The sequence below is a fragment of the Bombus bifarius genome, unplaced genomic scaffold (assembly GCF_011952205.1).
Source record: "Bombus bifarius isolate JDL3187 unplaced genomic scaffold, Bbif_JDL3187 scf7180000008194, whole genome shotgun sequence".
Classification (NCBI taxonomy): Eukaryota; Metazoa; Arthropoda; class Insecta; order Hymenoptera; family Apidae; genus Bombus; species Bombus bifarius.
The window spans coordinates 1,670,623-1,693,700 of NW_022884502.1; the positions used below are offsets into that span (position 1 = coordinate 1,670,623).

At 41.4% G+C, this 23,078-nt stretch overlaps 1 protein-coding gene across 7 annotated transcripts in view; it reads left to right on the plus strand.

The window, feature by feature from the left end:
• Positions 1 to 23,001, plus strand: part of LOC117209882 (atrial natriuretic peptide receptor 1-like) — a 37,834-nt gene extending 14,833 nt beyond the window's left edge. For 4 of the 7 annotated variants that reach the window (XM_033452330.1, XM_033452335.1, XM_033452333.1 and 1 more), the window contains 20 exons: positions 774 to 1,169; positions 1,938 to 2,052; positions 3,833 to 4,167; positions 4,623 to 4,714; positions 4,790 to 4,928; positions 5,879 to 5,960; positions 6,258 to 6,393; positions 7,832 to 7,909; positions 8,620 to 8,697; positions 8,904 to 9,008; positions 9,718 to 9,961; positions 10,389 to 10,547; positions 15,562 to 15,638; positions 15,713 to 15,804; positions 17,390 to 17,539; positions 17,720 to 17,912; positions 18,243 to 18,417; positions 18,831 to 18,929; positions 19,096 to 19,187; positions 19,273 to 23,001. In XM_033452330.1, the coding sequence (XP_033308221.1) occupies positions 774 to 1,169; positions 1,938 to 2,052; positions 3,833 to 4,167; positions 4,623 to 4,714; positions 4,790 to 4,928; positions 5,879 to 5,960; positions 6,258 to 6,393; positions 7,832 to 7,909; positions 8,620 to 8,697; positions 8,904 to 9,008; positions 9,718 to 9,961; positions 10,389 to 10,547; positions 15,562 to 15,638; positions 15,713 to 15,804; positions 17,390 to 17,539; positions 17,720 to 17,912; positions 18,243 to 18,417; positions 18,831 to 18,929; positions 19,096 to 19,187; positions 19,273 to 20,025 (3,590 nt within the window). In that variant the 3' untranslated portion in view covers positions 20,026 to 23,001. The remainder of the gene's footprint in view (positions 1 to 773; positions 1,170 to 1,937; positions 2,053 to 3,832; positions 4,168 to 4,622; positions 4,715 to 4,789; positions 4,929 to 5,878; positions 5,961 to 6,257; positions 6,394 to 7,831; positions 7,910 to 8,619; positions 8,698 to 8,903; positions 9,009 to 9,717; positions 9,962 to 10,388; positions 10,548 to 15,561; positions 15,639 to 15,712; positions 15,805 to 17,389; positions 17,540 to 17,719; positions 17,913 to 18,242; positions 18,418 to 18,830; positions 18,930 to 19,095; positions 19,188 to 19,272) is intronic. The other 3 variants (XM_033452331.1, XM_033452329.1, XM_033452332.1) reach the window with 2 other exon arrangements.
• The last annotated feature ends 77 nt before the right edge of the window (positions 23,002 to 23,078 follow it).

Consider the following 23,078-nt stretch of genomic DNA (forward strand, 5'->3'; position numbering starts at 1 on the left):
AAGGAAAGGGAGGAGGAGTAGAAGCAAAAAGGTGGATGACGAAGTAGAATGAAACTTGTTGATGAAATTATATCGCTGGATCAAGCGGTTCACACACGTGACGATGTTTGTAATTCTGAACAACGCGACGTTCAACTTCGATCGCGCCATACGAAATCCCGTCTAATATATAGGATCTTAAAAAAAAGCGAGCTATAATTACGAAGCACGAATCTAGATTGATATCAAGACGATCAAGAAAGCGAGGCTTTCTATTTCGAAATTTATATAGAAATTCATTTCAGACTAGAAATACTCTGGTACTTCCACGACTTCTCTCTATGGGCAAGCAAACGACCACGGTGTTTTCGCTCTTACATTCAATTCCGCTCGTTCGTCAAGTGCAAGTGAAAGAGAAACGAAGGTTGATTTGATTTAAGCGTTATGCGATTATAACACTGCCACGTCTAATATCGAGTTTTCTCTGGTCCTGAGCTGATGCCAGCAGAAACAGATTACCGATGTTTATCTCTGATGAAGATAACTGCTACGTCTTTCTGTTCGACACGGCTCACGTCCAATACGCTTTCAACGGTGTTAGACGCGGCAGCGTTAAGCGGAACGCTACGGAATGTAACGGAGGGCGCGTGATAGCAGATACGATCGCATGTTTATCTTTTAACACCCCGTAAACGTGGATGAACCGATCAGTCGTAATTTCAATGACGATTAAGAAGAGCCGATGGCGAGAAAGATAGGGTGGGTTTTGAACTCGTGGACGTTTGTGAACACAGATGCCTTCCTTGGTCCTGTTTGCGACTACGCGATCGCGCCAGTAGCGCGATACGCGGGCGTATGGCGTATTCCTGTCTTAACGGCGGGTGCTCAGGCCGAGGCATTCCGTCACAAGGGCGAACACTATCCAACGTTGACCAGAATGATGGGTTCCCATCGATTGGTAGGCGAGGCGCTCAAACATATCTTGAAGCTATTCGAATGGAAGATCGTCGGACTTCTTTATCACAATCACGAGATGGCGAGCAGCCGCGGCAATTCCGAGTGTCACTTCACTCTGGGTGCCATTTTCACGGCCCTCAATCAGACACCGGTTCACAAAAACTTCAACCAGGAGTCGAGTACCGTCGAAGATTATCGAAACTTGCTCACCTTCCTCGCAAAGTCTGTCAGGAGTAAGTTGAAACTTATGCCTAAGGCCTCTCGTTCAGATTGCTTCGAGTAACGTCGATCTCCTTTATTCGTCTGACCGTCGTTTTTCTTGAAACGTTTTTCCAAATTTCTACTTCTTTCTGTCGCAGCAAATTTATACGCGTGAGGCAGCAGAACTCGCTCGTTACATTCATACCGTTCGAGGATGAATTATTTTGAAATTCGAAAGAAAAATGTCCGAAGATATAGAAACAGAGCGATACGAAGTTAGAGTACGCGGGCTCGTATGCTACCGTGTAAGTGGCAAAGTGGCTATATGGCAATATGAAGAGAACGCTGCATGGAGGCTCCTTTTGGCCGCGTCTAATCAGTCATTTACCGACCGATCGTTCGTTGATCGTTGTTATACTTACGTATTTATTATACTAAGCTGCATGCGTAAATTGGACGAGGACACGGGGGACCTTAGTGCAGCGTTCTCTTTATATTTCTATACGCATCACATTATATTTCGATACGCGCACTCTATCTTTGTATCTTGACGTATAAGAAAGACGTGAAAAGTCGAAGAACAAGAGACGAGCACGCGTGTCTCCCTATTCGTTGAGAAGAATACCTATCTTTGATATTGATATTGTAAATAATGGTGTGCGGGATCCTATAGGGCTAAAATTTTGAACGGACCTTATTTCGGTGCGCGAAATACGATGGTTGGAATTGGTAGAGTGTCTCGTCACGTAAATGGCACAGCGAAGACGATGGAAAAGTAAAAAGGTTTTTCTTTGTTTCAGTTGTAGTAATGTGTGCCAATTCGACGACCATCAGAGAAATTCTTTTAGCTGCCGAGCAACTCGGAATGGTCGATTCCGGAGAATACGTGTTCTTCTCCATAGAACTTTCGTCCAGGTAAGCTCGAAGAAACAGAGGAAAGTAGAATAAAATGTAACGGGCGGATAAAAAGGAACATCAACGTTTTTTTATATCTCTACGATACTATTCAAAAGCATCCGGACTTTGGTGTCGGAATCGAGATCGACTGACAGGCTAAGGGTCACGAACGGACCGACCTTACCCTTAACCTTTCACCCTGAGGGTTTGGGCGAAGCTTTGGGTGGAGGTGCGAGCGAGGATTTGTTTCGAATTTTGCAGGGCAATTTCGCTTCTTGATACGTTCGAGACTTCCTTTTGAACAAACTCTGCCAAATAATGAAAAGTCTTTTTGCGTTTATAATAAAAAATAAGGGAAACTAATCGATGGAGCAATAAAAAAAAAAAAAAATACGGTTTAGAGGATTTTTATTGAAAACTACGTTATGTCGTATACGCGGTATGTCATCGAGTATCCGCGATAATTTTGATATTCGATCACTACGTGACGTAACGTTTATGTCATGCGAATAAAATAGCGTTTTGACTAAAATTTCAAAAAGATAAACACGCAAAAGGCAATAATGTTTGTTTCGACAGAGAAAAAATTATACAACGTGTATATAATAGATATAAACATTATTTATACTTACATAAACCAGAACAAACACGCGCAGGAAATATGACGTTTTTACTGAAACACAAAGATATATTTGAACATATAGCTAAACGAAACAAATTTTTTTGAGTAATATAATTCATTCTCGAAACACTCTACCGAGCATAAACTTGGATTATCTCTGCAGCCACTGCAAAAATAATTAGCACTTTTCCATCTCCCTGTCGCGAAACATTTCCTGCACCTCTTCTTTTTTCCACTGAAAATACCAATGACATATGTGTTGTGGTCCATCATTGCTGCGAGATACTGCATGACATATATGCCACACCATCGGTTTCGAATTATTTATCATTAAACTCGATCTATCGCAGGTAGGAAAATATGTACATATATGTCGGCGATGAAAGAACATCGGGCCCTTTCCTTTGGAATTTTTAGGAAAATCCCCAATACTTTAGTCTAGACTTTTTATTATAGCTGTACTTGTATAATAAAACTTAGAAGTAGTTGTTTATGATTCGATACGAGTATGTTTGCCCGAGATTTATGACAGTAGGCTTGGGCTCGAAGTGACTAAACGAAGTCGCTAAACGTAGTCACGGTCACGGGTTGGACGTTTTTACCTAACAGAGGTATGGAGTAGTTGTATAGCTCTCCTTCAAAATATAGTTGACCCGAGGGGTACAGAGAGGTACAGAGAAAAGTACATGAGTGAGTTCCACTTGGACTGTGGACCGGTAAGTTCAGTTCCACTTGTACTGTGGGCAAGTAAGGGCAGTTCCACTTGGACTGTGGACAAGTAAGTGCAGTTCCACTTGTACTGTGAACAAGTAAGGGCAGTTCCACTTGGACTGTGGACAAGTAAGTTCAGTTCTACTTGGGCTTCGGAGAAGTAAGCGCATTTGCCATGCTGTTGACCGTGGATTCGTTATTGAACCTAAGATTATTGTCATTAGCATCTCGAGTATCTAATCGCCACGGCTAATTGTCAAATTCTGTTCGTTAAACGCCCCTAATCCCAACGATAACTCGACATATATATATTTATTTTCCAAAGTTTCACCCAAATCGAAGCCAGACCGTTCGCGATCTTTCTTCGAAACGATGTCTCGGGAACGAAGAACGACTTAAATAACAGTGAATAGATCGGAAAAAGCGAAAGAAGAAACACCGTTGAGCATTGTTCGATCGTTTCAGCGACAACAACTCGAGGGAACCATGGAGGGTAGAAACCGACACGGAAGAAAGGAACGAGAAGGCCCGGAAGGCTTATCAGTCGCTACTAACAGTCACCGCCCGAACTCCTGATAACGCCGAATATTTAAACTTTTCGAGGGAAGTAAAAAGTCTCGCGCAAACCAAGTACAACTTCACATTTGGAAATAATTCGGTCTCGACGTTCGTAACAGCATTCTACGATGCAGTGCTCCTTTACGCCCTTGCACTTAAGGAGAGTTTGCCGGAATATCCAGACGGAGTGAATTTGGATGGCGGTAATCTTACCCGAAGAATGTGGGGTAGAAGCTTCAGAGGTGCGGCCGCGATTTTCTCTTACATTATCTTTCCGCTTCGCACGCTTCCATCTTATCCGGTTTTCTCGACTCACCAAGGACTAAAATGTTAATGCGTTCATACAACATTTTATTTGTAATTTCTCTCTTCTTGATTTATGTTATTGAATTTTATGGATGAATTTTCTTTCAACGCTTAACGTTATTTTCGTTATTAATCCCTTATCAAATATTGTAAAATTATGGCGTGTTGATTTTGATATTATAGAAACTGCGTTCTCTATAACAGAGCGAACCTTCGTATAAGGTGGTTTTCTTACGTTCGTTTGTAAATTATGCTACTATAGTTGACCCGAAAAACAGTTTTCTTTCTTACGATTCAACGACAATTTGTTGTTACTTGACCCTTATTGGCTTAATTGTTACGTATCAACGATCATCGAGTCACACGATGGACGCGGATCGCTCGGTTACAGGTATAACCGGAGATGTGAATATCGACGAGAACGGCGATCGAATAGCGGACTATTCTCTTCTCAACATGAACCCGGAAACGTCCAAGTTCGAGGTAAAATATTTGACCGTGTAAGACGCGCGCGCCTATTCGAAAACGAGGTCACCGAGAATATCGTGTGTGTCGTAGATCGTGGCTAATTACTACGGAGCCAACAAGACGTTGCAATACATAGCCGGGAAGAGGATTCACTGGTCAGGTGGCCGATCGGAACCACCACCGGATACACCTACTTGCGGCTTCGATGGCTCCCTGTGTCCCGACAACTGTAAGTCATTTGCATCTCGGTTCATAACTTCGCGTTACTATATTAAAGAGATACATCGCTTTGATTTTCCTAAAGTTTCAGATGCATAGAATATTCTACCAGCTTATTAAAATTCAAATTTCTTATGAAGTTACAGGGATCCATTATTCAAATCTATTAAAGCAGAATATTATCTCAAATCTTGTCCCGTTTTCTTCTTGCGACTATATTTTCCGACCCGACCAATTTCGCCAGAAAACGACGATAAAACTCTACAAATTTCGAGGAGACATTCTACACAATCTATTCTACGATTTAATCCTGGAGATCTTTTCATCTTAGTAACTTGAGTTTTTGGAAACCTTTAAGATCGATGACGCTTTTGGTAAAAGATTTCTCCTCTCCGATCTGCCATTTCTGTAATCACCGAAATTTTTCAAAAATTCTATGCTATGATTAGAATCTATCATATAAATCTGCGAATCAAGAGGAATTTCTTTGTCTTAAGTTCTCCAGTCCTCGCCAGGAGTTAGCTAGCTACCGATGTTTATCATTTTGTAACGTACCTCCCCCGCCTTATTTCTTTTTTTTCCTTCGAATCGGAGAGCAAATTCAAAAGTGACATTAGTATCGTTAAAAAGATCCAAACTTCTCATTTTGTAATTTCTCATAAAAGAAAGTCGGAAATTTATTTTTACACGACTCAGGATGGATATATCTCTTTAAGTAAAATTTTCTCTAAGCGTCAGACGCGCGTGTACGAACAACGCTTTCGTGTAAACATCGAGATCTTTATTATAATACAAAACGTATATGTGCATGTGTACTTTACATCTCAAGGCGTTTCGAACGAAATAATATTGTCCGAGCTTTTAATATTATTCATGAACATTCTGACGTTAATGGGAAAATTTACCTCTACGCGGTTCTCCTGCTTCGTATTTTCGATTGCTTTTCTTCTTTCTCCGTAGCTCTACCAGGACACGCTATTCTCTCGATGGTGTTGAGCTCTATCGTCGTCGTTCTCGCCGTTGCTTCGGCCTTCATTTACAGGTAAGCGCACCATGATTAATCGATCGCTTTTCTATCTCCGATCACGAAACAGCACTCGCCCTCGTTCTCCTACCCTAGTAATCCTATTAATTTCGAGATCCCTAGAGAAATCGCGAATTAGCAAGCGGCTTAGAACGCTCTTAAACTCTCACATACTAAACAGGGTGTTAAATGGATCAACTCGCGAGCTGAAAAGCCAACGAGTTTCCGTACAGCTCTCTCCAAATCGACTACCCGAATCGTTGCTCAGCAACTACGTAGTGGAAAACGTATCTCTCTATTTCTTTCCTCTTGCAGGCATTTTAAGCTCGAAGCGGAAATAGCCTCCATGACGTGGAAGGTGCAGTGGCACGACATTATCTTCGTACCGAATGCAAAAACGCGAGGATCCATGTATTCGTTGATTGCGAACAAGATGCGCGGTAGTCAACTGGTGAATATGAAATATTCTATTTTTGCATTATATTTGTATTCTTATCTACCGTTGTTCATAAGTATTTAGACATTTATTCCAAAATATATATGGGAGGTACTCGTAGAATCGACTAGACGTTAAAATGATTAAAAAGAAAGTAGATGTATAAAAATTTTGTTTGCATACTTTTTATGTTATAAACAGTTTTATTTTATACTGAAAATGTATTGTACATGTATTTATCGGTCAGCTGACATCTTATTCATACTTTGTAGTATTTTATATATATTTTTATATGTTTTATACTTTATATATATTCATGTATAAGCTTCTCGCTTTAATGCAACAATCAACGTCGTTATCTATATGCCTTGATATTAATGGTTTATTCTGAAAGCGGTGTAAATACATCTTCCTTTGTTTTGAAATATTGAAGTGTTTGCGTCTCCAACGATTGAACAATTCTGACGAGATCTTCTCAGTTTGTCCGCGTTTCTATCCGTTCAAGTAGGTATAAATCTATCGAACAAATAGTTTCTTTGGAGATTTTGGTGTCAGGGTTCGGTAATGTTGGACTCACATCATCACTTTCGAAATTATTGAATCGTACGATTCGTTAAATTTCGATTATTTAGAATTTATGTTTCATGTTTTAATTCGCTTTTGTTCATAAATGTCTATACAATAAGTTTCTACTTCGATACAACCCGATATAAATGTAATTAATTTAATAGTAATTTAAACATAATTACATTTAATTACGACAGTCGAATTCAATAATAACGATGGTTCAATAAATGGAATAACAATTTACTAGTATATCGCTGAATCGCATTTAAACAACTAGTTCACATCCATATCTGCGATCATACGTTAGATACAGAAGTTAGGATTACATTCGCTACACCATTTGTTTTTGATTATTATTACTACCTCTACTGTTTAGTCTCTGAACAGGCTACAGTTTACAGGAAATGGATTTACGCCACTTTCAAAATAAATGATTATGTAATTCCGGATATTAACGAAATTTCGATTGATCAAAGCATACGAATATTTTAAGATTTAAATAATAAATTGTTCGTAAGTAAAAAGTTCGCGTTAAAGCACGCGTGAATTTTTCATTCTGTTTTCATTCTGTTTTCATACTGTTTTCAAAATAAACGGTCCATTTATTTCAATTCGCGGATCTTTTAGAGCTTACACGGTTTGAACACGACTTTCATCGGAAATTGAAGATCTGGAAAAAAATATTTTATGCTTCTTTCCGCCCGTAATACGGAAGGGATGCGGCACTCTGACGAGAAAATTCTTTTTATTTTTACACTATCTTGGGTGGCAAATAGGATTTTCCTTCGTGTCACAGATATTTGAGAAATATTCGCAGGATGCATCTGCACCAGAGCCAACTGGAAACGAATCAAACCAAAGCGAATATCTTTCTTTTTCATTACAGACTATATACTCGGATGAAAACGTCAGTTTACCAGGTGGAGTAGATAGAAACGTCTATGTCCCAACGGGAATTTACAAGGTTCGACCTTACTGACGGTAAAGCGACGCGTCTCTAGATACTTTATGCGTCACCTTATCCGCATATATGTATACACAACCTTTGATTTTTCACTTTTCTTATTTTCTTTTTTCCCTCTCCCCTCTCTCTCTCTCTTTCTCTCCCATTTTTCCATTCCTTTCCTCGTTTCAGTTCTCTTTCAAACTTCTCGCTTTAAAATTATTAACACGTTCGCTATCACAGTGTCCTCGCATTATATTTTCGTATAACGCAGAATGCAATTTAGATAGGAACGCCTAGATGGTCTTACTAAATATATCTTTCAGGCAAGATTGCATGATTTAAAGGGACACGTGTAACAAATGTTATTTTCACGCTGATTATTTCATAAGATGACAAGGTTGTTGATATTTTTTTATATTGAACTTGATATTTTTCTATGTACCAGTCCAGGTGTTTCTTTATTCTCTATACGAGAGCGCGAAAGTGTTTGTGTCTGAAAATGCTTAGTCTCAAAGACTTTGAAGCTTAGAATCGAGTCCAAGTAATAAATAAAGTAGCCTGAAAATTAAAAAAACACACAGACAGGTATTTATCTATACTTTCTTTTCTGTGACTTTTGCGTGTTATGCTGTCAGCGAACGTGTTAATCGCAAAGCTATAAATCAAAGTGCGCGTAAAAATGAATTATCTTCGAAGATAATACATATGTGCAATACGATTCGTCGCAGAACTCTAAGGTGGCCATAAAATTGATACCGAGGAATAAGGTGGAAATCTCGCGGCCTTTATTGCTCGAGTTGAAAAGGGTAAGTACTCGTTTTCACTGGGAAATTTCTCGAACTTGCAACGAGATACGTGTGGATTGAAAAAACGAAAGACAAGTTTGTTGAAAATCGATTGATCTCGTTGCAGCTACGAGTATTGAAACTTTCTCTGTCGTTTCGTTTTTCGATCACCACATGTGACATAGTTTCGCAGGGCAGACGATAACGCTTCTGTTCTGTTCGCACAGATGAAGGACCTGCAGCACGATCATCTAGTACGGTTTTACGGCGCTTGTGTCGATCCTCCGCATTGTTGTCTCTTGACTGAATATTGTCCAAAAGGATCGCTTCAGGTTCGTCTTAGATTTCTATCATTCGTATTAGATTTATGTACATGTATCGCGTTTTTCATTCGGTAGCCATCGTATTAAAACGTTCTATTTGTTCCATTACCTGGCCTGTTATACTGTTTGAAAATAAAATTTTCACATCGATGTTTCCTTATTAATTTGGACACGGCAGGTTCTATCGAATAATCAAATACAAATAGCAAAATTGACTGGAACAACGATCGAGAGGCACGACGGTTGTAAACGAAGCAGATACATTTCAACCTTGTTATACGATCGATTAAATCTTCATCGAATACTTTATGCAGAACATGTAGAGTTCTTTGCAGTTTACGGTGCCGAACAAGCTTAATAATTCCTTAATAGCCTGTCGGATATTCTGTAAGTCTGGTAATACTCGTAAACGGCAGTTCACAGGGACGTAATAAAACTGTGAGCGCGGGCCGAAGGTTATTCGATAAAAGAAGTTTGCCGTTAATACATGTAGCTATCTGATAGCGGACATTTTCCGTGCAATTGGTAGGAGGCGATTAACTTAGTCGAGTCCGGTGGAGCCTCTCATCCATAGCATGCATTTGTTATCGAGCTCGATTAAAAATTTAATCAAAGTGCCGAGATTAAAGTTTACTTCTTCCCCTGAACCATTCGACTCGACCCGACGAATAAATTCCGCTGCGACTTTCAACGTGTGTTCGTCGATCTTCCGCGACAGGACATATTGGAAAACGATCAGATCAAACTGGACCGCGTTTTTCGAGGATCTCTCATCCACGATATCGTTCGAGGAATGGCGTATCTTCACGCGTCCGAGCTGAAGAGTCACGGCAACCTCAAGTCCTCCAACTGCGTGGTCGATTCGCGGTTCGTCCTTAAAATCGCGGACTTTGGACTGCACGAGCTGAGAAGGGCGAATTGCGGCGAAGAAGTTGACAGGGATAGTTACGCTTATTGGAGAGGTGAGCGCTCCAAGATCGTATCTATATAAACTGCGAATTTTTACGACGAGAACGAGAGAGATGGAACCTACGTAGTAGCAATAGTAATTTCTTTCGTCTATTAAAAATTACAACGAGTACTCCACTTTCGGATATTTCGTACGTTTCCGTACATTATATTCTGTGGATTTCTGCATCTTTAAATTTATCGTAGATGCAGAAAAATGCGTATTCTGGCCATACGATACGAGAGTTTGGCAATGCGTGCGTGAATCAACTGGAAGAAAAAACGTGTTTCTTAATGTCTCGATGTTTCTTTCTCGTTCCATCGAAAGTTTGGCCACGTATTATTGAAGCAGCTTACGTACGTGTGCATTTGCAAGCATATGCGTGCGTGTGTGTCAGTGTCACGAGGTCGCGCGATCGTAAAATAACGTTGTTTGTACAGGGCAGCTGTGGACGGCTCCGGAATTATTGCGAATAGAAAGGCGACCACCGGAGGGTACTCAGAAGGGCGACGTGTACAGCTTCGCTATAATCGTTCACGAGATCGTGGTACGCCGAGGACCGTTTTACTTGGGCGACGACCGTGATATCTCCCCGAAGGGTAAGTATTTCGTCCTCGCAAACGACACACGCGCTTATACTACAACTATCCGCTAGCTGCAATCGTATCGCGCGTTTCACAAGTCGAAAGATAGAGAAATCAAAGGGCTGATAATAAGAACGACTCGTGTCAAATTTCTTAACGTTATACGAGCGTGTTATTTGTTTACTTTATAGGGGTAACGCATTAGCCAGAAGTTAGATTTATGACGCGAAATAATATATATCGACGTGCCGTCGAATAAAAACTAACCGATTCTATGAAAATCTCCGTCATAAGTCGACAGCCTGACGATTTAATTACATATTCGTAAGCTTATCGAAGTACTCGATCGTATTACGAAAACTTATCCTGAATACAGTATATGCGTTATTTAGAACACTTTGTACAACACACGACGTGATATAATTATCGAGAGATTATACAAGATATTTATTGCAAACATATAATTCGCTAGGTTGACAAAATTACTATACACTCAATTATCCGTTATATCGGTAAGACGCGTATGGCGTTAATTGTATGTTTAAGGCAACTATTTATATAGTATACTGATCATTTATTAAGCGTCGTAATTTGTATGTGTGTTACGGGTCGATCGGCTAGTGCGTCGTTATTCATAATGCCCGGTCGTTATGAATAATAACTAAAACGGCCGGGCAGCCCGATGAATATTGATTAATTTACTAGATTGACTAGACATTTGGAGAAAGGTAGGATTCTCTCGGGACACTTGGCTACGAGGAAGAAAATTCCGCTTTTCACGAATCGTTTCCAAGTATTCGAAGAGCAGCACGTTCATACTGTACGGGTCGTATCAATAGAGCAACGTGTGTCCAACGTATCAGGAAGGTCTAACGATATCGAAGTAAAGCGTCGATTATCCAGACAACCCGGGTAACAATTAGCTCAAATAGACGCTTAAAAAAACGGTATAGTTCTTTCGCGATATAAATACAAATGTACTGCCGGCAATTAGACAACGTGGTAAACGTTGCGTTGACGAAAATTCAGATATATCGGAACAGATTCAAAGGTACTCTGTCTTTGCCGCAACAAGTATTCTCTCGTTCCGTTGGAGGCAGATAAGCATAACAGAACGTCGTTTTTGTTATGAGCCCTTGGATCGTTATCACGAATCACTATCGACGCCAGTGACCGATCAACCGGTAAGGGAGTTCGCCATCGCCGCGGCCGGTAGGGAATAAGAGTGATTCGTATCGACTGCGATGCGTCGCGACGCTATGCGTCGGTTGCACGTCGTTGGTACACGAGGAACGACGAAAACGACGGGAGAGCTCGTAGGAGAAGGGGGAATCAGCGGTGTGGGTTACGGCGCGGCGTGCGCCGGATCGATCGGTAACGAAGTTTACGAGGTTTCGCAAGCTCGGTTTCGACGCGAGCGGCAGGATCGATGAAAGGATGGAACGTGCCACAAGTAGGCTGGGAACGTTTCGAGACCCGGGTTGAAAGCTCAGTCGAAGCTTTCACGCGTCCTGGAACGTATACGGCTCTTGCACGCGCGCTTCCTCGTCGTTTCTCTATTCCTCCCTCTTCTCCCATTCGTTGTTCGCGTTCTCTCTTTCTCTCTTCTCGATCTTCGTTTCTCGTCTCGTGCGTGCACTCGCGACGAGACGTACGACACCAGCGGAAGATCGCGACCGACGACACGTGAAATCGACGCGAGAATACCACTACGAATAGGATCGAGGGGCCTTCGGTACGCGAAACGCGGCTAGGACTCGGTTTCGCCGGTCCCACCACCGTTTAATTAACCGTCTCTCACCGACAACCCTTCGGGGAGAAACGTGTGTGCGCGCGTGCCTTGCTGCGTGCTGCGTGTCCCGACAGTTTGCGTGTCTGTACTGTGTGGCTGCGTGCCTACATGCCTGCATGCCTGCATGCCTGCGTCTAACTCGGTACGTGCTTGTGTTTACCAATCGTTTCACCGTCCCATTTACGCGGCCCGATTTTCCTTTTTGCTCGATATTCAAACCCTTTACCCCTCTAACTAACCCCACTTGCCTCCCTCCTTCCACCACCTTCCTACTTCAACCCTCGTCTACCCTATTCGCCCTCCCCTTTACCCTCTTCCTCGCTCTCTATATTCCTTCTGAATCTCGTCGTTCGTCTCTCTCTCCGTTTCACGCCGTTTTCATTTTTTCCTTCCTCCAAGCCAATTACCCTGATTTCTTATCCGAGACGCGGCAATTAATTGATTATTTCATACGGGACGAGACAACGATGAAAGCGCGCCGATGGCTCGCGAAATTGCTCGTTTCCATTTACAAACAGTGGAGTTACGATCGAACGAATATCGCTAGTACCGGTATATACCTTTAGACCTATATATATATATATATATATATATATATATATATATATATATACGTGCCTTTTGTTCGATCAGGGTCGCGATTATGTGGACGGGGCTACAATCTTCGCATTCGTCGGACTTCTCCCGAACGACAGATAACGTCGTCGAAAAGTCAATGTAAACAGAGCGTTGCATAAGCGGAGAATAGCTTATTGCTTGTTCTACTAGCTTCCCTATCACTAGCTACCGTTACTAGCGTAAACACGAAATTTCGTAGCGTCGAGGTCTGTTCGCTCGGACATGGCCGAAGGTTCAATTTTTTGAAAACGTAAGGGAAATAGAAGATACGACCTGTAGAACGAAGAAGCAGTAACCACGAAACGGAAAGAACGTAACTGGAATGTACGGTTCCCGCGGTGACTGTAAAAAGCTAACTGGGTAGGAGGTAAAATTAAATTCAGATTGAAAGTTTAATTTTTCGAGAAGCTAGCGAGCACTCGGGTACCTGGAAGGCAAGGAAAAATGTAACGTCGTAAAACAAATAAACAGTTCTTGTATTAGATCGGATAAAAAGCAATTATTTTCGCATCTCGTCCGCGAAGCAAACTGAGTAAAAAGTAATTACATCGAGGTTGAAATTCAATTTTTTAACGACGTAACACGTCGTAAAGAAAATGGGAAACCTAATCCGTCAAATAGAGAAGCAGCTCGTAAATCGAAAAGAGCCTAACTTTGACGTACGGTTTCCGTGGTAACTGTAAAGTTAACCGGATAGCGGATAATTGGATGGAGATTGAAATTTGAGAAACGAGACAATTCCTTCCTTCCTTCCTTCCTTCCTTCCTTCTGTAATTGATAGAAACCACTGTGTCTTCGCTCAGTCTTCGTCGCCACGACAATTTCGTGTACCGATGCAATGTCAAACGTGAACAATTCGTTCGTAATTCAAACTCCACTCTTTGTGATGACGAGAAATACCGATACGATGATCGGAAGCGTTTAGAAACCGTTCGTGATTCAAGAATCGCTTTTTTATCGCGGTGAAAATTCCTAAATATAGATCGATGCGATGTTAAAAATTCCGTGAAAAATTTAGCTTCGATGTGGATGTAATATCGGAAAGAACGAGAATTCGCTGGTAATTCGAAATAAATTTCATCGCGAGAACCTGTAACGGCGATCTACGAACTCGGAAACGATCACGTTTACGTTCATACTCTACATTTCGCGCGAAATTAGCTTCGAACGATCGTATCCTATCCGGTGGCGCCGAGATGCGTGTGTAATCGCGTGAATGAAAGGGAGAAAGATGAAAGAGAGCGTGAAGAGCGACAGCGTGAGCGAGATAGGGGCGTGAAAGAGAAAAATGGTGAATTCGAATGGGTCATTGATAGAGAAATATAGCGATCGGGATAGATCAGAAAAGGAGAAGAAATGGCGGATAGAAGCAATACGTCGAGCACGAGTAGTTTAACGTTACTGGCGATGCCGGGCGCCAGTCCCGACGGTGGGGCCAGTCCTCGAAGGGCCGTCAGTCCCTTGCTCGAAGTCCGTAGGCCTCACTGCACCCTCAACTGCGAAACTTGCAACGCCTTCTTGGAGGATTTGTACAGGCACAGTAGGTTCAATATTTACCATTCGCCTTTCGTCTTTCGCTGACATTTTTTAACTGTTTTCATCTCCCTTGATGATTCTATTCGACGTGGTTCGCTTCTCGAACCTTTCCCACTGTTTCGCGCGTTACTTGCACCTGCTCTTTTGCCTCTTTGGCAAGAGAAATACATATATATATATATACACGAAGTCATTCGGTTGTAACAACGCGAGCTGTGGCGAGAGTCGTTCGACCAAGAAAGACTCGTTTCACTGAAACGGACAGCTAAGTAGTAAGAGGAGCGATCGAACCGGCACGACGGTATACTACGCCGCGTGTCATAACTACAACCATCCAAAAGTTTCGACTTTCGTGTGGTGTGTATATACAGTGGCCGACGAAGAAATATTTGAACACTCGTTGTAGAGAAAATTTTGATGTACGTATTACCCGAGTTACGTGAAACGCTTGAAGATCGTTGCAAGAAAGGACACGATTTTTTCTTTCTCGTGTGCGAACAATTTTAAAGTCGAATATCTTATCGATCGATCGTACATCATCGGGGCGGACTTTTTATCAAACTATGGGGTGACAAGTGTTTACGCGAAAGATGTGATTTCTCTACTCTTTTAAAAGATCTTCTTCCCTAAAGTATCGACTTTGCGTTTATTTTATTCATAAGAGGTCTGACTAACCGGATTCTGTCGCATCCTATCAATGCAGTTTATATGGCAATAGAAATCGAACATTTTAGGATGGTTTTATGGTTACAGCTTTGTACGTGTTGCTCCATCCTAAAAATCATCCTAAAATTGTCTATTCTTACAAGGTACGAAGTACAAGACACAACGCGACGAGATCTGACTGGAAATATATTCGATCGACATTTTCAATGAAAACAACGATTCTCCGTTGGTTTCGTAGTTATGAGACGCGGTGTGTATAAAATCGCGATCGTGAATGAACGAAAACAAATTGTTACATGAATAATTAACGTGGACGAATCGATGCTCGCGTAGATAAATAAACCGAGTGAAATTGGAATTTGTGATTGTGTCGATGATCGAGTTGTCGTCGCAAGCTTGTCCCTTGCTCTGTTTCAGAAATCGTGGAAGGAGTGAAGAGAGCCGGAGGTTCTCCTTTGAGGCCTGCGATCGACGAGTCTGCCGTCGAGGAAGAAGTAAGCGAGTCCTTCTCGACTCTTAAACTTTCCAAAAATTCCAGCAATAACGCTCAAACGATTCCGTCGTATAGGTGGCTACTCTGATGAGGCGATGTTGGGCGCAAGATGCCGCGGATAGACCTGATTTTCCCGCGCTCAAACAAACTATACGGAAAATTAACAAGTGAGTAAGGACGACAAGAGAACGTTCCCTTGATGATTCTTCGTCGAAGAAAGCTCGATCCGAACGCAATTGAAAATAGAAGATCGCTAGACGAAGAAAGCGAAAGGAAACGAGGGAGAAAAATAGAAAACTGCGCAGAGGAAATTTAATACGGATATAATCGAGAACTTAATGAGACGTGGAAAAGCGTAAAGTATTTACTTGACGTTAATACGGGAATAAAATATTAACGTGATGGTAATATGAAAATCGACTAAAATAGACGTCAAGAGATAGAGTAGACATAGACGAGGAAAACGTTTAACTTTATTAGGTAGAGTATGTATGAGAAAGTGGGCGCTGCTTACGAGATTTATTCGAGGCACGAAGACTAGGAGACGTTAAGACAAGTAGTATAGAGCTCTCAGTTGAGGATTATTTTTAAACGTACAATCGGATAAGTAAAGTTCTACCGTGTAAGCAATTTAATCTTCGCAAGCTGTGAACGATAATTTTTTAACGTGACATTTTTATTACGACGTCGAACCCGTAAATTGTTTACTAAGAATACGATCGTAAATGTAAACTAAGAATGTAAGAATCCGAACGAAGCGATTAATAATTCTCGAGAATTTTAATGTTTGTCTAATAATTGGACAGATTTATCTCGTTCCCTTTGTGTCTTAATGCTTATGGATGGGGGTGTACGTTCTCTGGTTTTTCTCGCCCTCGTCAGCTACTCTTCCAATATTGACATAATTGTCAGCTCTCGTGTCGAATCGCGCTACAGTCGCTAGCGATATTCTTTTCCTAAAAGTGTTTGCGAATTCACATAGCGGAGATTCTTGGATACAAACCTTTCTTCCTTTGGTAGGAAAAAAGTAAACGAGGGTGGACAAACGATCAGCATTTGTCGCGGCAACGCGTTAAAATAAGATAGGGATTATTTGGGTCAACTAAGATTCAACGGCTTAAGATTCAACTTTGAACTTTGCACAGAATAATAAAATCCGTTGTATATCACCCGACACTACTAGTCTGTAATAACGGAAGAATGAGAGATATATCGTGTATTTTAGCTTTAGCAAGAAAAGATATCAGAAGCGAGACGATAATTCAGATAATTCTATGATAGAATTCTGTAATCAAACAGGTATTATACAAGGATTAATAGAGTAAATGAAATAACTTCTAAAAATACACTCTAGAAGTAATACACACGTGCTCCTGAATATTATGATAATCGCAATTAAGACTACCAACATTGATTCAACAAACGTTTTACCTTCTAACAAATATTTTTTATTGAAATAAAATTCTCGCAGAGAATGCGATATATTTAGTCGTTTAGCACGCCACGAACAACTAATTAAACAGACTATCTTCAAGTATACATCGCCGGAAACTTGTTCACGATCGAACGTAGCGAACTCGAAACAAATTCCAACCCGGCGCTTAAACTTCTCCAAAACTAGCGATACTACGAAGTCTATGTTGAAAAATACACTGTTTTGTTGTCACTGCCTTATCGCTGACTCGGGCAACGGGATAACAATTAAGGACTTGTTCGAACGACGAGCAGAGAAAGAATTCTATCTCGTTGCAGAGACTACGAGAGCAGCAACATCCTCGACAACTTGCTCTCTCGTATGGAACAATACGCAACCAATTTGGAGACTCTGGTAGAGGAACGTACCGCCGACTACTTCGAGGAAAAACGTAAATGCGAGGAACTCCTTTATCAGTTGTTACCAAAGTAAGTAGAATCGTTGATATTATTCGCAACTCGTAGACCGCGTGCACGTGGCACGCGTACAGACAGAAGGTTGCGCTTAGATCAATCGGTAGCCTTTCATAGCGCTCCACTTTACGATCTCGCTTCCATCGATCGCTTCTATCTGCAGTACTCGTAGATTTTTTTCAACGAAATTTCCAGATCTGTCGCGTCCCAGTTGATACTCGGCCAAAGCGTAATAGCCGAAACGTACGACCAAGTGACGATCTACTTTAGCGATATCGTAGGATTTACGAAGCTCTCCGCAGAGAGTACGCCTCTTCAAGTGGTGGATTTACTCAACGATCTATACACGTGTTTCGACTCCATCATCGAGAACTTTGACGTTTACAAGGTGAAGTTACAATTTTCTAGTACGTTCTGCGGCCTGGAATCTCGATTAGCAGCAAAAGGATTATGCGGAGGACGATACCTCGCAAGAAAGATCGAGCAACGGGAATAGAAACTAAGAAACCTTGTTATACTTTTAGCTTTTTCTGTCGTTTGAGATAAGTGACATTTTCACACGTGGAAACAAAGTTACTCGATTCAGTTCAGACGTTTACCATTCTGTATACGAAGATATCGTCATCGATCGTCCTTTCAATGTCGCGTAGATTTGTACGTACGATGATTACTATCGAATCGAATCGTGTAGTGAGACACGACTCGATGTATTTTCTAGGTGGAGACAATTGGCGACGCTTATATGGTAGTGTCAGGATTACCGGTGAGGAATGGAACGAATCATGCCAGAGAAATTGCCAGGATGAGCTTAGCCTTAAGAGATACCGTGATGACGTTTAGTATACGTCACAGACCGAACGAGCAATTGAAACTTCGAATTGGAATGCATACTGGTAAGATCGAAATATCTCCGTAGCTTGTCTTTCTCCTTCGCTGTTCTCTGCGCAAGATGAAATTTAGCATTTATTTAACAATACCGGAAGATATAATATCGGCCATGCATTCCTTCGTTCGAAATCATTTTCAAACGTGTTACTCTATCGATAAAAAATTTCTCCAAACTTCTTATTTTCTTTCTTATCTCTTATTTTAAGTATGGGCACGCTAAAGTTTCTCTTAGAGTCCTTTGGCTCGTTTAAATAAGAGTAACATTGAAACATACATACTCTAGAACCGCAATATGGTTGATCAGTATTCGTAAATTGATATGCTGCAAGTTGTATACTATGCGCGTGATTGCATGTTGTCGCAACTCGCATATTAAACGTTCGTAGACGCGTGTATGAAAGACTGGTCGCAATTTCAGGACCTTGCGTGGCTGGTGTAGTTGGCTTGAAGATGCCCAGGTATTGCCTATTCGGCGACACTGTCAATACCGCGTCTAGGATGGAGAGTAATGGAGAAGGTAATTCAATAGTTGTACCTTTTTCAAGATCAATCCTTTCCACACGGATTTCATTTTTTTAATTAGAGTTTCTTAACAAATACATTAATTATAATGTTAACTCTTGTACAGTTAAACAATTGCAAAAAGGTTCATCCCAATATTAATACATTTTCTTTACTCGTAGCTCTAATGATCCACGTTAGTCCAAAAACGAAGGAAATCCTGGATACTTTTGAAACTTTCGAGCTCGTTTGTAGAGGCGAGGTTACTCTGAAGGTAAGGCTTTCGACTAATCTATGAAAGTGAGAAACACGCGTGGAAAAACACGACGAGAGGTCACGATTCGTCTTTCAATTTTCAGGGTAAAGGCACGATGACCACGTACTGGTTGATCGGCGAAAAGCCAGTGAACAATATTCAACAGCCAAGCGTTTCCTTATCCTCGCCGGCAACGACAGTGACAGCCATGACAACGATCGCGACGACAAGTACTCCGATCTCAACAACGATCGACCCTCCGCACGAAGATGTTACAAGCTTGTCGTCGCGTCGACCTGATCCAGTAGTACAACCAAAGATACAAGACATTCGATCCTTGCAATCCTCGCAACAGAATTGCCAGGATCAAAATCGTCGTGCAGTTCAGAAAGGTCTCCAAGAGCAACAACGATCGCAATCGAACCAGCAGAAGAATCAACAACAAATTCCTCATCGACAGCAAATTGCAAATCAACGCGAGGCTTCGACGCAAAATCGTAAGGGAGGCAGCAACGAGGGAAATGGTGGCGACAGTGGTCGCGGTGGTAGCGACGAAGGTGGTGGTGGTGGTGCCGGTGGAGAGTGGAACAACAATAATAGTGGTGGAAACAACAGTGGAGGAAACGGCGCGTTTGCGACGGGAAACGGCGTGGCGAGCCGCGGCCGTACGATAGGTAACGGTTCGTTCGTGGATGGTTCGCCGTCTCGGAATCGTTCATCCGTGAGTTCGACATCGAGCAACGTCGTGTCTCAAGGGCGGCGTTCTTATCAAGCCGGCGAGAGCGTGCCAAATCACACGGAAAGCGGCCCAAACGCGCCGCTCCTCGTACCCACGACACCCCCCTCGCGAGTCTAGTTCCGTTCCCCTCGATTCTTGCACCACACTTTGCGATCTCTCGTCGAGAAGTCGACTTCATCGTAATACGTGTATCATCGTTTCGTGTAGACTAGCAGCTAAGCATCCTCCGACGATCGGCGATTCCGATCGAAATTTGGGTCCACACGTTCGAAAGAATATCTTTCGAAGTAAAAATGAACATTACGGGAACACGATCGTTATTTATTACGTGGAGGGACGGAGGGAGTTGCGCGGAGGGATGTAACGTAGGTGGAAGCGATATAGTAGTAGTAGTGAGCTCGTAAAGCGAAGCGTTAAGTAGGGGGTCACTAATTGATCTAGCCGCAGCCGAGGTCGTATAACTCGATTGTACAATTGAAATCAATTTCTATTATCGTTAGCAGTTCACTTAGAGCTTTTAGAATAGAAGTTAGGAACGAGTTACAGTAGAACCTCGTTTATCCGTATTTCGTTTATAGCTGCGAGTTAGTGCTCTGCTAGAGATATACGAAGTTACGACTTAACTATTATTCCAACTATGGCAGAGTATAAGTTTAGTTATATATGCGTGTATTTCTATAGCGAACACAATTATGCGATCGTTTGTTTGTATTCGTAAGAAATTTTACGTGTCAAAGACGGAACGCGATTCCTGACTTCCGAACGTTAGGGTCGTTTAAAAGGAAATTATAAGTCATGTGATCAGGCTATAACATTAACAAGTTCTACGAGAGAAGTCCCTAAGCTATAACGTGTAACTTGTCAATTTACAAATATTATTAGTTGTTAAATTATCGTCGAACAGGGTCCTGCTTCTGTTATAATTATCCAACTAATAGCAAGGACTGAAGGGAACGGCTAGTAAACTTCTATTACCGGAGCTGTTCAATTATTTAAACTATTTCAGCTTTTGATCCATTTCAATAAATTGGGTTCTACTGTATAAGCATTCTTCTTTTCAAGGAGACAAATTATCGTTAAAATATACTACGAAGGAAGAACTGATTCATATTCTACGGCCTAAATAAGGCACTAACAAGTACATGCTTATGTCAACGAAACTTGAAAATTTTATCTACTGACCGACTTTGCTATATCGCTTCCTTTTACTATACATACATACACAACATACTATGTATACTCTGTCCTCCCGATGGAAAAGCGAGAACCATCCAGTTCCTCGCGTGTGAAAGTTCGTCTCTCTCCCTCCCTCTTTTCCTGCCATCACTTTCCCCTTCTTTCCACCCTTCTCCTCCTTTCGATCCTTCTCTTCCATCCTCATCCCATTCTCTCTCTCTCTCTCTCTCTTCCTCTCTCCCTTCCTCCCTCCCTCTCTCTCTCTCTCTCTCTCTCTTTTCCAGATATCCGCTTCGTATTTCGACGGATAACGTCAACACATTTCAAGGACCAGCGCTTTCAATAGAGAAACCATTAAAGTCTAAAATGCGAGACACGTCGTAAAACGGATTATTTTTGCGCGTGCGCGGAAATCGATCGAAAAGCCAAAAGAGGACAGCAACGGCAGAGGGGAGTGGTCGTGAGTTTTGAATTGAAAAGAAATTACGAAAAGGGTACGTACGAATGTAACTTTGAATATTAGAAAAATCGATCGAATACTTTGTCTTCCGCGTTCCCTTCAGCGTAGCATGTATCCTATCGCTATTGATTTTCGTCGATTCGATCGAAACACGTCCCGTTAGAATGTAGTAGGCACCCTCGGATCGAACATTTCGGAGAAGACGAGCGATCAGAGTGGAAAATAATGGAGGAAGAATGTTAAAGTATAGACATAATGTTATACGTTTGCAAAAATGGAAATTTTACGCGCACATGTTTCTATGTTTGATGAAAACGAGCGTATATTTAATATACGTATACGGTATGCCCGATTCGAAAGAGGCCACCTATTCGTCTTCTGGTTTCTTAAAAAACCTCGTGCGCGTCTACGAAGTTCGACAAACTGCATACGAACTCCGCGAAATTAAATTCGGAATACCGTATAGAGAGCATACGTCCTTTGATACAAATTTAAATTATATTCATGTACGCTACTGGCCATAAGTATCGAAATATGTATTCGTTACGTTTCTTGGAAAATTCTAACGAATAGATTGCGGATTTTTATATATCCCCATGGAAATTTAAAGGCGTATAATACGCACAGTGTGCAAAAATATATAACATATACGTGGTATATACTCATTGGAACATTTAGTGGTCGAAGCAAATCTCTGCTTAGATTCCATTTAATTGGTTTCATACAAAACGCGAATGTGCATACAAAATTACCAATGAATTTTAATCCATGTACTATTTTATATTATAACGCGCGTATAACACGAATGAACGACTAAACACAGTTTGTACTAAATGTCAATGGGATGTTTTAATATTTATGACTGGTAGCGTAATATACTCTTTGTATGCTCTAAGATGCCGAAGATAATTAGGTGACCTGTTTTAGGCGTGACACTCTATGTATAATGATTCTCACACATAAATCTACATATATAGGGTATCTCAACGCTTCATAGCTAAGCTTTGTGTAACATTTTCTACTGGATCGTATCCATAGAATACACTGGCAAAGTTTGGTTGTTAAACTCTGGGACACACTGTATACGTACGCATGAGCGCGCATTCACGCATACACATATATATTCATTTATGAAGAGTTGAAGTTATAAGTATATCGGTGTATATAAAGGAAAAGAGAGGCTGGACCTCATCGGAAAGTCAGTTATCAAATAATGGAGATTCAATCGTGGAATCTTCCAACGCTTACTCGTCATGCGAAAATCGGTCGCACAGCGTCGTGCACGCGCGTGGCTGCTTATATGCGCGTCCACGCCATAAAAGAAAGTACATACATATAAAAATTGCGGCCACACACGTCCTAAGAATCGAATTTCTCTCTATTCGTGTCAATCTCTTTTTGAACGATGTAACAATCGATATTCGGAAAATAAAATTTCTTCGTTTCCACGCACGATACCAGACTCCTCTTCGATTCGTGTCCCTGTACGATCGACGTAAGGAATAAAGAAACCAAGCAAGAAAACACGAAATCT